The following is a 14,884-nucleotide window of genomic DNA, read 5'->3' as shown; positions in this document are numbered from 1 at the left end:
TATTAAAACATTGTGAACATGTAAATACAAGTTATTGACTGTCTGTTTATAGTTTAAACAGAACAATGTCTCAAATTAAAATTATCGTAAACATATAAACAGACTTTATTGACTTTAAACATGCGTTTAGCATCTTCCTGTCTAAAGTTATGACTAATGTTATTTGTGTTCAAATAGCTTAGAGCTGTTTTGACAAAGTTCAATTTTTAAACATCCCTCCATATCTAACGCATTCATATTTTAAGCAATCAGCACMTTCCTTCCTTCGAGTTATGACTAAAATTATTTATATTTAAAAATATAGGTGCTTTCTGGTCCTTTTGACTGAGCTGCCCAGCATACACTAATAACCTTTAACAAACTACGTCCACACAAACTTCAAACACACCAATCACGTTTTGGACAAACTCTTCCCACACAATAAGAAACTCCCACTTAAATATTTTTACACATATACATCACTGTCTCGGTAAAAWGAACCCCTTTCATCCTAACTGACCTGAAAAACCTCCCTGGCTGCAGGAACTGTCCTCCACTGCAGAGCCATACAGAAAAGAGTCTTTTTTTACTGGCGTAACGCAGGAAACACTTTCCTGTGAGAAAGGCAAAGAAAAAAGTTTGCAATACTTTCCTTCTTGTCAACAAGGTCACACAAATATTATAGTTGCATTTGTTTGTATTTAAATGCAAATGGGTTTAAATAAAATACATGAATACCATGATAATACGTTTTCCTGTGCAATATATTTTCAGACTTGTCATTAATGAGATWTGATGAATTACATCATTCTCGTGCCCTTTGTTTTTCCAGTTGGGCAGGTAGCAGCAAAAAGCCGATTAAAAAGCTGCTTTGTTATCATTTTTTTTCTCCCAGTGGATGTCAGACAAAAGCTAATGGAAGCACAAACGTGTCAGCATTACTGGCGAGACAAACACTTGTTTTTAAATGAGGAAAGTGACATTTACAGATATGTTTTAATCATGATGTGTTTATACCCACCAGTCCAGTTTCGTACTCCTCCTCGGCCTCGTGCTCCTCCACAACGCTGGCAAAGCTGCTGGCGTTGGACGAGGAGCGAGAAAGGTCCTGAGCCTCGGGGATGGAAGGTGCCCTGCAACACATGGCCGAACTACACACCTGGGTTACTCTGGTCATAACAACACCTGTGACTCCAGTGAGCTGGAACTTGTGTGGGCAGCAGAGTCACGACTCATTTGTTACGTTTGTCTTTGAAAAGTCTAAACCAATTTGACACTTTTGTTCTCTCCTCATCTGCAAAATTTAAAATCAAGTGAGTCTGTCCATCCATCCATCCGTCCATCCATCCATCCATTTATCCATCCATCCATCCAAACATCCATCCATCCATCCATCCATTTATCCGTCAGTCCATCCATCCATCCGTCCATCCATCCATCCATCCATCCATCCATCCATCCATCCATCCATCCATCATCCAAACATCCATCCATCAATCATCCAAACATCCATCCATCCATCATCCATCCATCCATCCATCCATCCTTCCATCCATCTTGCCATCACACTCTTTGTATTAACCACATCCTCCGACCCACTCATTATTGTCATTAATGAACACAAAGGTCATATTCACCTGTTCTTTGTGGCAGTGAACTCTGGTGAACTGTGACTCGAGGAGTTGTCCGACTTGTTTTCCTGTGACAAGTGGCTGCTGTCGGGTGTTTTCTGGGCGTTGGGTGACACCTCCCGGCTTTAGCACAGAAGTGGAGATCCAGAGGTCAAAACAGGTGAAAGAGTTGAAAATAAATATTTTAGTTATTTACAATGTTAAGAGGCCATGCCACCCTGAACACACCAGATCTCAGCTGATCTCAGAAGCCAAGCAGGGGTGACCATAGGTCGCTATCTACTAAGTAGTATTTACAATAATCACATCATGTTCACTGAGTTTGACAACCAATAATCTGCTGCTTTTGAAAACAAATGTTATTGGTCATTAATAATTTTGATAAATAAAATGTAATCCTGGTAAGATTAAAAAAAAACAAAAAAACAAACTGAGCTATACAAGAACAACAACAGAAAAAGTCCTCCTCTTAATCAAAGCAGTCAAGAAGAATTTGCTTATGACAGAGTGCATCCTGTAATGGCTAATTTTCTCATTTTAATGTCCTTCCGTCCATCTGCTGCCACACCATTCTGTCTTCACTACCCACTCCCTGCTGTCCTCTCACCTCCTCTCTTGGACCTCCTGGATGTTCTCGATGCCAATGGCGCTGCTGCGACGGGAGCTGAACGGTCCAGACTTTTTCCTGGTTGGGCTTTTCCCAGGAATGATCAACGACTAGCGGCGGGTATAAGGAGAGGAAAGTAAGACAAACATCTTGGGAGGGGGAAGGGGGCCGTAATGGCACAGGAAATATATTACATGCAGTACTTGGCATAGGAAGATGTGGTGAAGTGAAATGTGGCTGCATAGTAAAATGTGCTACAGACAATGCTTTATGGCTTATATAAAATTATGAAAGAAATTCATATTTAATATCCTAAAATCAGACTGGTAAACTTTAAATTAAAAAAAGTGTTTAATATATAGTGATTTGCTTTTATGGAATGCAAAACATGAAAATTATAACTKAAAAAACTAAAAGATTTATACTAAAGTAATCAAGGAATAAAACCCTGATGGATGGATGGATTGYATATTAGCTGCAGAACACAGCAGTGTTCTCTGTATGAGTGAACGGAGTAAATGAACTACAACTAAACATGTGTCATTACAACTAATTACATACTAATCTGACAATCTCCCACAGCTACGACATTTTGATCTAAATACACAGGAAGTAGTTACTGCATTTTTACAWGAGGAAAACACAAAGGCAAAGCAATAAATATTGGTAAACAGTAAGAGAGAATAAACTTGAACCTCTTCTATTGTTCCTATCCCTATGGCACTGCCTCGGCGTCCATATTTACTGGGACTTTTCCCCGGGACAAGCAATGACTGAGCAACACAAGACAGGGCAGAAAGCAGAAAGAGAAGGGAGATAAAAGATTGAAAAAGCAAAGAAGGGGAGGGGGAAAAAACAAAGGCAAAAAAGAAAGAATCACTTCATAAGATCTCATGCGCAGAGCACAGAGAATTTATACTATGGGGAGCGAAACGGCTTAAAAAAGAGCTTGCAGCATGAGTTAAAATAGAAGACATGATTACAGAGGAAACAGCGGATTGCTTTATAGGGGACAAAAAGGCAGGTTGAGGTCAAACATAGGAGGGCAGAGCAGGAGCGTCACCACAGCAGGCATGCCCTGAAGGATACAATGTATGTACACTGAAGCATTCAGAAGATGGAGGAAGGCCAAAGAGGAGCTGACACAACCCACACAGGTATTAAATCTTTTATAAATAGGGTAAAAAAAATGTTGGAACAAAACACTGTCATAATGAGAGACACCAACGGGCCTTTGAGCTCTTTGGCTCRTGCCATGCAAAACCTTCAGCCGCACATGCACAAAGCTGCATCAAGTGTTTGCAACATCTGCAAGGGGAAAACACCATTAGAGAGCAGGGCAACAAGGGGGGGAGTCTGGGTAATCAAACAGCTCCTGACTGAGCTCACTTTGGATAGAAACTAGACTGGAAATAAAAAAAAAACAATCTCAAAGTAACTTGATTGATAGCAAAATTTATAGTTTTATTTAAATCCTATAAATCTGCCTGCCTGTCTAATAACAAAGGTTCATTTGATGGATGAAAATGGATGAATGCAATTCTACTTTTTTTCTTAAACAGAAAAAAAGACAAGTCCATAAGCAGTAAGTGAAAAAGGCAATTAGTGAAAGTTTTGTACAAAGAACAAGTTAGAAATGTCAGGAAATAAAGTAAAGGCTTTGAATTTAACATATGATGAAAGTAAAACACTGCACTGTCAAAATAACTTGTGAAAATGTGAATGCTGATACTGAATTTGTGCTTTTCTTTATGTTTATATAGGATTTTGCTATTTTAGTTCCATACATTGAAACCATATTATTATTATTATTATTATTATTATTATTATTACAAAACTTTTCCCCATAAAACAGACATTAATTCAGTTCCTTCAAAAACACTGTTTTCTTTGAAATGTAAATCAGCAAATGTGTGCATTGTTGTCTTCTAGCTACTTTAAGATTTTAGCTACCATTTTGCTACTTCCAGTTTTTAACCAGCCTTTTGCTACTTTTAGTTTTTGGTTCGTGTTTTGATAGTTTGTCTTTAGTTCTTTGATGCTTTTATCTTTTATCTAGACTTTTAATACCTTTACCTTTTAGCTAACCATGTGATATGTTTARCTTTTAGCTAAGCTTTTGCTTCTTTTAGCTAGAGTTTTGTTACATTTAGCATTTAATTAACCTGTTGCTACTTTTAGTTTTTGGTTGGTGTTTTGATAGTTTTAGTCTTTAGTTATTTCTTTGATGCTTTTGTCTTTTCAATACCTTTACCTTTTAGCTACCCATGTGGTATGTTTAGCTTTTAGTTAACCTTTTGCTTCAACCTTTGTTACATTTATCATTTAGTTAACCTGTTGCTGCTTTGAGCAAGAAACCAGCGATTTCCTCCTTTTAGCTTTTAGCTAGTGTTTGGCTTCTTTTAGCGTTAGCGACTGAAATTTTAGCAAACCTATTTAGCGCTCAGCATTCACACTGCATTTTCACAGAAAATGCTCATTTTCTAGTGCCACCTCTTAGAAAGATCATTAATTAGAATTTTTATTTAGCCTCTACGTTGTGTACCCTATAAATGAATGTTGTTAGGTGGGCAACACGCAAACCACAAATGGGGCTACTTACAATCCCTGGGGTTTTGGGGCTCTCTGCGGGATTGTGGGTAAAGCTGCCACTGTGACTAGTAGAAACTGTATGTGACTTCTTGTTACTGAGGCCCATGGCGTCCATAGACTGGCTTCTGCTGCGGATGACCCGCTGCAGGGAGAAACGAGATGTTGATAGTCAGTGGATCCACATGGGTGCTGTGTGGAAACGCAACACACTGACTAATCTCAGGAACTAAATAAATGTAAATAAAGGGGCAAACTGTGTCCGAATTGAACGTCTCTTGGATTAAAGCCAATCTWTTTTTAGTCATTATCTTTCAATTGATTGTAAAGGTTTAACATAATCTTGGTGTATAAGGGGTGCAAATAGACTGGTTATGTCTGCAGGGCTGCTTCCTAACCCTCCAGGGTAATGAGGATCAATGGGCAGGAATACATGGAATACATGCTGGTTCATTAAAAGCTGTGCTGTTTTGTTGTGAAGGAAAAATAAAGCTGCATCTTCTTAGTAATTATTTACCACGAACGAGTCTGAGTCAAACTGTCATGTGACAGTGTGTGAACACAGAAGACCAGGACAGAGACTGAGGATAGCAGAGACAGCAGGACAATGAAATCTGCACAACTGGGCTGAAAAAAAGGGATCTCTGTGATATATTTGTGTGAAAGGGCAAAGGCAATTTTATGCAGATTATGAGGGTAGTAAACAAAAGTGGATCTTCAGAAACACTGGAGAGAAAAAGGCTGAAAAACAGTGGTAATAGTTGCAGAAAAATTCAACAAAGGTGTCTGAGAAGCTCTAATTGACACAGAGAAAAAGAGAAAAACAGGAAAGGAATGCTGCCCATGGGGGGTCTTGTGCAAACTGCATCATAAGCTTTGTAATGCCGGGTCATTATCACCAGATACAGAACTATAGGCGCCTGATCAATAGAGCGAGTGAGGTACGTGCACCAGCATCTCTTAAGTGTTTTTTTTTTATTTAAAAACGTGCTATCACTCCCAGCAGGAAGATAAAAGCAGGTAGCAGGTTTATTTCTAAATTTTCTTTCTTAGTTGTAAACTTATGGTAGTATTATCAAAAATAATCTCCAAATTCTACCTGAACCTTGAGTTATTTCTGCTCAAATCAGCAGCAAACTGTTTTTTTTTTTAGTCAGAGGAGTGAGTGGAGGGCTCCTAGCATGTTGCACCAACCGGTTACACAGGTTCTGTCGTTTTTATGACATAATCAAGCGCTTGTGCACAACCCGTCACACATCCTACTGTCACCGAGCTTCACTTCAGCGTGGCCGCTGACCGCGTGCAGTCAGAGCAGAGTGCCTTTTAAACACAACGGGACACTCTGCAGCCTCAGAATCACACCACCAYGTGAAGACAGACTGAGTTCAGCAGTCGCAGCCAAATAAGGACAGCAAAAGCCACAAGGACTGGTCCTTTGAGATACCGCACATTTGCTATGCTCTGTTTTCTCATGTGTGAATACCCAGAATCCCAGCCAAGAGACAGGGGAGGACATAAAAAAAAAACATCCTAAAGGTTTTTTTATTTTGTTTTCTCTCCACTCATCACCATTCTCGCACATGCATGTGGGATTGCAGATTACCAGCGAGCCTCATTTCTTYAAAAAAATAAAAATAGTATATGATGCTGTACCTTAAAGGACTCAAAAAAGCCTCCGCCGCCTCCTCCTCCACCCCCGTTCTCCAGCTTATCTTCGTCTCCACCCAAACCCATCATGGACTGGCTGTTGATGTGCAGCTCCTCGTACAGGGTCTCCAGCAGAGCCGAACGCGTGCGCTCCTGACRACAAGGAAACGTTGCAAAAAGCTGGAATTTGAATGAACGCTTCGTTTTTAAGCAAAGCTTCACAGGCGGCAGGTAGAAACCCCATCAGGATGATAAACTGCAACACTACACTTTCCGTGATCGGCGTCTGAGGACGACACGGTGACATTCAATCTATAATGGTCACTTCTTTTAAAGGGTACACACGGTAAGAAGTAGATCGCCGCAAACGTGTGCGCTTGAGCGTAAAAACGCCCGGCGMGCTTCTCACCTCGAGCTTGGCGAACTTTTCAGCCTTGTAGCACGCATATTCTGCATTTATAAGCTTGGTGAAGAGGAACTCGTGGAACTCGGTGCCCTGAGGAAGATGAGTACAAAGTGGTGGAGTGAGTGAATATTTGTCACGTCTGTTCGTTAAAAAACTGGACCGTTTGTGTGGCTGCTGACCTTTTTAAAGATAGCTGGGTCGGGTAGAGCAGGCCCAAAGAAAGGTACGTCATCTCTTGCTGTCACAGACACCTGGATCAAACGAATAAAGCAGAGTTTAAACACTAGGATCGTTTTATGTTGAGAATTATACAAATACAGAACTGAAGGAAATGGCAGTGTGTGGAACCAACTTTGTAGATCACATTGTCCGTGCACGCGTTCTCAACCTGCACCACGACATACGCATGCAGGAAGTTGGACTGGATCATGTCCGGTACGAAGGGCGTGTTTTCCTCCTGGAACACGATGGCCACAATATCGTTGCCTATGTGCCTTTTCCTCTGCAGCTGGAAAACATCAAATGAAATAAATTGCAACAGGATGAATAACGACTTTCAGCTCTAGAAATATGGAGGACCATAACTGACATAGTTAAAAAATAGAAGAAGAAATACATAAATGGACCAATAAATAAATAATTACACTTAAAATGCACCAATTCAATTAAAAAAGGAGAACTTTAGCTCATGTTTTATCGTTTAATTGACCTTCATATTTATTTTTCCAGCTTAGTTCCAATAAATGATAAATTTTAGCAAACAATTTACATTTCACTGTTTTTAAAACTACACATTTTTGTTTTTCCTTTTATTTGTACATGCATTTAAGTCTCTTAAAATATATAATATTTTGTTTTATTATTTTTCCCACAAGTTTTTTTTTATTTTCATGTGTTACTTTCTACATTTCTCTGTCTCCTGCTTTCACTTTATCATTTGCATGTCTGCCTCATTATGCAAATAAGGTGGGCGGGCCTTTTTGGGTAAGCTCCTCTCCTATTGGTCAACAAACAGGAAGGAGCAGGATCCATGTGCAGAGCGACTGCTTGTGCTGCATTAGTTTAGCTTAATGTTTAAAGTTTAGTTTAAACAAAGGCAAGGAGGAAAACACTTAAAGTATTTAATTATTAGTTCATTTATATATTTCTGCTTTTATTTGCAATTATCTCAGTTTCGGTCCTCCATATAGAAACCTGCCAAAAAAAAAAAAAAAAAACACTTAAGGACTTGAAAGTTGGGCTTTAAAATCATGCAAAAAAATGGATTTTATTTTAAATTCATCCTTTTGCCCCTGGCTTAGAAAGTAGAGAATTATTTTTTACTGTTAAATTAAAGATAATGTAATCCCCATGAGTCATAGTTCTTGGAATTAATATTCTTTTAAAAAGAAATCTTAGAAGTGATAACATGAATTATCGCTCCCATTTATGACTGTGATTAAAGGGTGATGTAATTAAACAATCTGAGTATCAGTGAAATCCTTGTAAAGTCAGCTGACGTCACTGTACTAAAACTGTGTTTCTCTTGCTGTCAGAAAGCTTTAAGGTGCCTAAAGGACACTCCTGCACTCGGAGGACAAAGTGACTGTGCTCCAGTATTAAATTTTCATCCAATTTCTTTCAGAAAGCTYGCTGTGCTTCTAAAGCTTCAGGGACACTTTCCTTCTGTCCTTAAATATGAATAGAAGTTCCCACCTTACTGCCTTTTGCAAGGAATTCTAATTGAGAGCAAGTTCCCACGACTATCTCAATTTTTGTTAGTTTTTTCAAAAATATTTGAATATTAATTTGCAGTTGTCCCAAATTTTGTACTTTGGAAGAGGGCACTGCCTCAGATCAGACAAGACAGTGATCCAATATTTAGTAGGGGTGCAACAATACATGAACCCGAATCTAACCATAATCGAACAGTGCTTTAGGTTCAATGCACACTTGTATCGAACAATACAGATTTTTAAAAATAATTATATCAACTTRTCTTCTAAAGATGCTCTGTTAAAGGATCAGTGGATCTGTGCTCAACTACTCCACCTAGCCTGCATTGTTGAGCACAGATCCACTGAGAAATTTGCTGTTTCAGCAACATTTAATTTAAAAACTGTACTTTTGAGATTAAACAAATGCTCATAAATAATATAAATAAATTACAAGTTAAAAGGGGCATGGAAATTTCTCTTTTTTGTATCGAAAAAATATTGAACCGTGAAAGTATCGAACCGAAACRAATCGTGAATTTTCTGTATCGTTGCACCCTAATATTTAGTAAACCAACATACACTGCCTGGCCAAAGAAAAAGTCACCACCAAAAAAATAAAAAAAGGGTCACACACAATATTTCATTGGACCACCTTTAGCTTTGATCACGGCACACATTCGCTGTGACATTGTTTCAACAAGCTTCTGYAATGACAAGATTTATTTCCAGTGTTGCATTAATCTTTCACCAAGATCTTCCATTGATGATGGTAGAGTCTAACCTTCTCCAGCACATCCCAAAGATACTTAATGGACTCTGTGGAGCCAATCCATGAGTGAAAATGATGTCTCATGCTCCCTGAACCACTCTTTCAAAATTCCATCCTGATGATTTCTGGCATTGTCATCTTGGAATATGGCCATTGTTTTCCTGTGTGGCTCCTCCCCCAGTTTACCCACCAGGAGACCGATGGGTCTTGGTGAAGAGACGATGTCTCCCTCTTGGTTTGGAGGTGATGGACCAGACTTACAGCCACCTGGGTTGGTCTGTGTGGCCGAGTCCGGCGTGTCTCCTCCAGGAGACAGGGGCGGGAGCATTTAGCTCGGTCTCTAGCTGCCTTTCTTCCAGTGGTCGCTCCCTTCGTGAACCCCAGCCTCTGGATCAGCGCAGTAGCTCAGGACGCCTCCAGGTCACCACTGTTACTGGTAGCCGCTCCCTCTTAGGATCTGCACTTCTTACTGTGACCGAGATAATGTTTAGTGACCTGGACAGCAGGTCTCAAGGGAACTAAAAGGAGTTATCCTATCTCCCCAGGCTAATAACCATTAAAAATGAACTTATTGTTAAGTTATGACCTCTTATCATTACTTCTTGGCTTCAAAGTAAACACACTCATTAATATGTTAATACCTTGTTGCCTTGAAGCAACAATACTCTCATGTAATCAGAGAAAAACTTTAAAAACCAATGTCCAGTCATGGAATTGTCTTTATGATGCTGTAAGCGGTTTAATAGAAAATTAGGGAAGAAAACATCCACTGGTCGAATAACCTGGTCATTCAGTATATTCAGGTCAGCTGACCTCACTCTTTGAGCACCTGAACCTAGACCTGACCAACTGTAGMAACCCCAGATCATAGACCTTAGTTAAATCCAGGTGGCAACTTTTATTTTGGCCAGGCAGTGTAGATGGTGATGTAATAGTTTTGATGGATGCACTTTAAGGAAGCTGTGTCAGACTTTTAATTACATAAAGAAAAGGGTTAATGTAAAAAAAAACAGTTCAGTGCACACACTATCATAGACCTGGTGATGTTTATGCTTATGGTATATGGGGATGGGTGAAACCCATGTGAGCGGGGGCCTCATGTGTGGGCCCATTACTCTCCCCAAAAGAGAGACTGAGCTTTTAATAAAACCTTCGYGTCCCTCGAAAGAAGGACACCAAGTTAGAAACACTCTGTTCTGAGCTTCTCGGGATCCATAAAAGGTTCTCCAAGAATTCTTTCCCTTTGACTACTCAGGGCCAAGCAGTGGCCCAAGTAGTGCAAAGAGGTMTCTRATTCAATGCCACAGGCATCACACAGACCATTTTCAYGRAGTCCCATCACCATTTYWTGGCGKTTGAGCAAGTTRTGCCCAGTTAGGACTCCAAYCAAAGTACTTAAAGTTTTCCTCGTCAGGGCAAGAAGGRCTCTWCCAAACCAAGGATTTGGGCCATTTTTMAGTTCTCGTGCCTGTCTGCATTCCATCAGCTCCCTCCAATAGATTGAGCGTCGACGTCTGATCCATGCCTGTAGGACAGCCCTACAGATTGTTGTTGAAATGCCTATAGCAGGCTCTGGTCTTTTAAAGTGGGCTTGACTACCAACTCTTGCAAGGTGGTCAGCTCTCTCATTACCATAGATGCCAGTATGTCCTGGTACCCATTTAATAGTAACAMTAACTCTCCCCAGTTGGTTGACTGCCTCGGCACACTCCCAAGCCAGTAGTGACGTAAAGTGTGGCCCTTGGAGAGCTCTAGACATGGTGATGCTCCGCAGGAATGACACTKCCTTTTAATGGAACGACTTCACATATGTCGAGAGTTTGCAGCTGTCATGTTGGCTGGCGCTCCTGAAAAATGTCTCATGAGTCAACCCGTTGCAAACACAAGACAGAGCAAATATTTAAACTGGGATTAGGAGATGATTACAGTATTTACTTTTCCTGTAGCAGTTTCATTATTTTATAGCGTCTCWCTGTTACGACCAGCCTGTTTGTTAGCATAAGAACAATCAACCATCTGGCTCTGAAGCTGGCAGGTTTCTCCGTTTTCTAAAGTCACAAGTGTCAGCAAAAAGACAAAGTCTTCGCTGTTAAGTGTTCACCCTGCCTCCTTTAGCCCGTTCCCACATGAAACATCCCATGTGGGTGGTGTTTACGTCCTCTGTTTGTCTCCATGTCTTGGCATTATGAACCGTACTGTGCAAGGTTACTTTGGTAACAAAGTTCAATCCACTTGAGGCAGTAAGGAGCAACTGAGATCGAATGCATCTCATTACAAAACAACATCAGAGAGACGAATGTTTTCAGCTGCAGGCAAGTAAAAGTGGAACTTCAGCGAGAGAATTGGATGTGTTTGTCATGAACAGCAAGAGAAATGAGAATAAAAGAACGTTTGCTGAACTCATTTCTGAACAGAAATATGTTTGAAAGAAACATTAAGTTTTTTTAATCATTCAACATTTGAAAATAATATTTTCTTTTGGCTTGATGAGTGGATTGAAGCTAATCTACAGGTGAGAAATAATAAGATTAGTAGCAAACGACTCACATTCAGTAGCATTAATTAGACATTTATAGGAGTCAAAATGTTAAATGTTACAGTCTTATACAATAAAACCTAAACCCTGTTATTTTAATTTTATTCAGCTCTTTGTGTTCTGATGCTACCGATTTAAATATCTTAAGTACGGCAGAAGAATATTAAAAATGTGAACTGATACGTTTAAAAAATGCATAAAATATTCAAAAATCCACTTGGCCATTTTGCCGTTTGGATCTAGAAACTGTCAAACTAATCCTTTAAAATATTTAAAGCTTTTTATGATCTTGGGAAATATTAAGATGAATAGAGACAATGGGAGGGATTTACAGAGGTATTTAAAGAATGTATTAATTCTGAGCAGTGTCAAAGGTTTCCTTTAGATAATATAAGAAAGAAAGCAAACGTAATAAAAAGTGTGTCAATTTTTTTAATATTGGTATAGCAAGTTCATTAATCAAATAATAACCTAAAGAATAACCTAAAGACATAGTTGATTATTAACTAGAGAAATTTCATTTTCTGCAAAAATGCTAGTGTGAATTCTTATTGCTGAAAACTTCAGCTGAAAGCTGCTGAAATGGAGCTGAAAATGTTTAATAGCTAAACTGTTTATGCCAGTTCAATTTGAAAAACTGAACGAAGCACAAAAAACAGAAACTARCAGAATAGCTGACATAGCAGGAAAAAAAAAAGCTTCAATTGGCATAAAAACAAGCTAAAACTTAGCAGACACTAACTGAAATTAGCACCCAAATGGTGAAAGGAGTGAAAAATGTCAAATTAGTAGAAAAAAAACCAAGAATAAATGTACAAAAAAGTGACAATTTGATGTAAAATAGTTAAAACAGCCAAAATGTGCAGTACAACAGCTAAAATGTATAGGGAATCTTAAATTCACACAAGGAAGCATAAGGAGCACACGTTTGCCTGAATTAAGCAGAGCGAAGCTGAAACAGCCACCAAAATATAAATTTAGCCTAAAAAAACAACTTTAGCTAATAACAGCTAAATATTAGCAAAAACTGCTGTAAATAGCTGAAAATAGCAGAAACAACTGTAAGAGGCAAAAATGGCTTGAATTAGCAAAAAGAAGCACAAAAATGTAGAAAATAGCAGAAGAATATCAGAAAAAAGTAGAATTACAGCTCAAATAGCAGAAAAAAGCTAAAATTAGCAAAATAGAAACTAAAACTAGCAAAAGGAAGGTAAAAAGAGAAGAATCAGAACAAAAGGTGTAAGGTGCTGTAAAGATTTAGAAACATTTTGAAGAATTTTAAGGGTGTTGAAAACAGCTCCATTCATTTTCAATGGGAAAAAATGTAGCAGAAAAAGTGAAATAGCAAAATTTGTATAAATAGCTGAAATATCAAAAGTGATATCTGGAATGTTCTGAAGGAGCTGAACGTTTTGATATATGAATTGTTAAACTGGCACAAAAATTGCAGAATGAGATATGTGCCAAAAACTGTACAGAAGAAAAAAAAAAGATCCCAGTAATGTGAATTCTTGTGAAGCGTTCACACAATTCCAGTACCTGCTGTGAGTCTCCTTCTGTGTAAGGCAGTTTGGTGGACACGTGAAACATAATCTCCTTATTGTGAAAATTCGTGTAGACAGATTCCGTCCCCGTCTGCCCGTGAGTGACGTCGAGTCCACCTCGAAAACTGGAAAACCAAAGGAGAAGCAAAAGCAGGAGATTTAACGGCAGAGAAATGCGAAGTGACAGAAAAGGAACAGGACAAGAAAGATTTAGAAGAAGAAAAATAAAAAAAGACGCAGAGTGAAGATTAAGAGAGAAAGGAGGTGAAGTGAGTCTTTTATTTAAAGAACAGCTCGTGGTTTCAGAGCTCCAGATCTATCAGTTACAGTATTCATCACTGAGGGGACGCTGACGGCACTTTGTCTCCCCACTTAATCACATCAGCAACTTGACAAAAAGGATCTCTAATGAAACATCAGCAGCACAGATACTGATAGGCGGTGCTAAGTGGAATATTGTGATGAAACCACTTGAAAATTAAAAAAAAAAAAGTTCAAACCCTTTAAAATCATGAAGCTCAATCTTCTTCCCCAAAAACTCCAGGAACTCAACAAAGGCGGGACTTTCCTCCATGTTCCCAAACAGCTCCTCCTCTGACGTCTGCAGGAGACAGAGAGGGTTTTTTCAGGATGGACTGACACGTGGATCCAACCTGCAGTATCTCTGACGTGCACTCACCTGGCCAAACTTTTGATAAATGACTCCAAACTTGAAGTTGTTACTGATTACGTGCTCATCGAAGGTGACAATGAGCCTCGACGCCTGAAGAGGGAAGAGCAGAGAGGGCGTCCAGACGCTGCGATCAGCCTGATAGATGACTTAAAGAGAAACTTACCTTTGGGTAAAGGACAGGGTAAAATCTGTCTACGTTCACCTCTTCACAAACAAGCTGAAATGGAGAAAATAAAACAACAAAATGAAGTTGTTTTAAAAATGAAATGACTCCTGGATGATATTAATTACCCACCTTCGCCATCTGAACCACATTGGGAAACTCTGTAAGGCAGGAAATGGGAATCACATCATGATAGGTCTTCTGTTTTGTGCTGAAAAGCAAATAAGATCAAAATCAAGTTTAATTCAATCCATTTTTTCCCCACTGATGCTTCTCATTTATCTAAGTGAACTGTATAATCAGAGGGGATTTTTTGTCCTATAAATGTGTGGTGCTGGCGACACAAATGTTTTTGCGCTTGATGTCTTTTATGTTGTCCTGGAGAGAATGAAATGCAAGGAGTTTAATGAGCACTTCTTACATCTTCAAAATTAAAATGCCCTGTTCCGTGGGAGTTCTGCAGGGTAGCATACTGGGCCCATTGCTTTTCCTGTTATACCTTAAATGACCTTCCAAAAATATTGAAGTATTCAAATATTTTAATGTATGCTGATGATGCTGTTCTTTTTTTTGTCTGATTTCAATATTGAATCTATTAATAGTCAGTTACAAGCAGATCTTCAGACATTTCATGGTTGGCTTC

The 14,884-nt window shown here is 39.0% G+C and overlaps 1 protein-coding gene across 11 annotated transcripts in view; it reads right to left on the bottom strand.

Annotated features, from left to right (window-relative positions):
- Window positions 1-14,884, bottom strand: part of rap1gapb (RAP1 GTPase activating protein b) — a 122,188-nt gene that overhangs the window by 7,349 nt on the left and 99,955 nt on the right. For 8 of the 11 annotated variants that reach the window (XM_014009555.1, XM_014009545.1, XM_014009551.1 and 5 more), the window contains 15 exons: window positions 14,374-14,452; window positions 14,242-14,295; window positions 14,085-14,168; window positions 13,906-14,006; window positions 13,401-13,530; window positions 7,212-7,367; window positions 7,039-7,110; window positions 6,863-6,949; window positions 6,460-6,606; window positions 4,820-4,951; window positions 2,913-2,990; window positions 2,218-2,327; window positions 1,617-1,733; window positions 1,001-1,130; window positions 500-593 (listed from right to left, as the gene is read on the bottom strand). In XM_014009555.1, the coding sequence (XP_013865009.1) occupies window positions 500-593; window positions 1,001-1,130; window positions 1,617-1,733; window positions 2,218-2,327; window positions 2,913-2,990; window positions 4,820-4,951; window positions 6,460-6,606; window positions 6,863-6,949; window positions 7,039-7,110; window positions 7,212-7,367; window positions 13,401-13,530; window positions 13,906-14,006; window positions 14,085-14,168; window positions 14,242-14,295; window positions 14,374-14,452 (1,571 nt within the window). The remainder of the gene's footprint in view (window positions 1-499; window positions 594-1,000; window positions 1,131-1,616; window positions 1,734-2,217; window positions 2,328-2,912; window positions 2,991-4,819; window positions 4,952-6,459; window positions 6,607-6,862; window positions 6,950-7,038; window positions 7,111-7,211; window positions 7,368-13,400; window positions 13,531-13,905; window positions 14,007-14,084; window positions 14,169-14,241; window positions 14,296-14,373; window positions 14,453-14,884) is intronic. The other 3 variants (XM_014009547.1, XM_014009552.1, XM_014009553.1) reach the window with 3 other exon arrangements.

This window comes from Austrofundulus limnaeus, unplaced genomic scaffold (assembly GCF_001266775.1).
Source record: "Austrofundulus limnaeus strain Quisiro unplaced genomic scaffold, Austrofundulus_limnaeus-1.0 Scaffold59, whole genome shotgun sequence".
NCBI lineage: Eukaryota > Metazoa > Chordata > Actinopteri > Cyprinodontiformes > Rivulidae > Austrofundulus > Austrofundulus limnaeus.
Note: the sequence above shows the minus strand (reverse complement) of the source record. Positions and strands in the feature narration are given on the sequence as shown.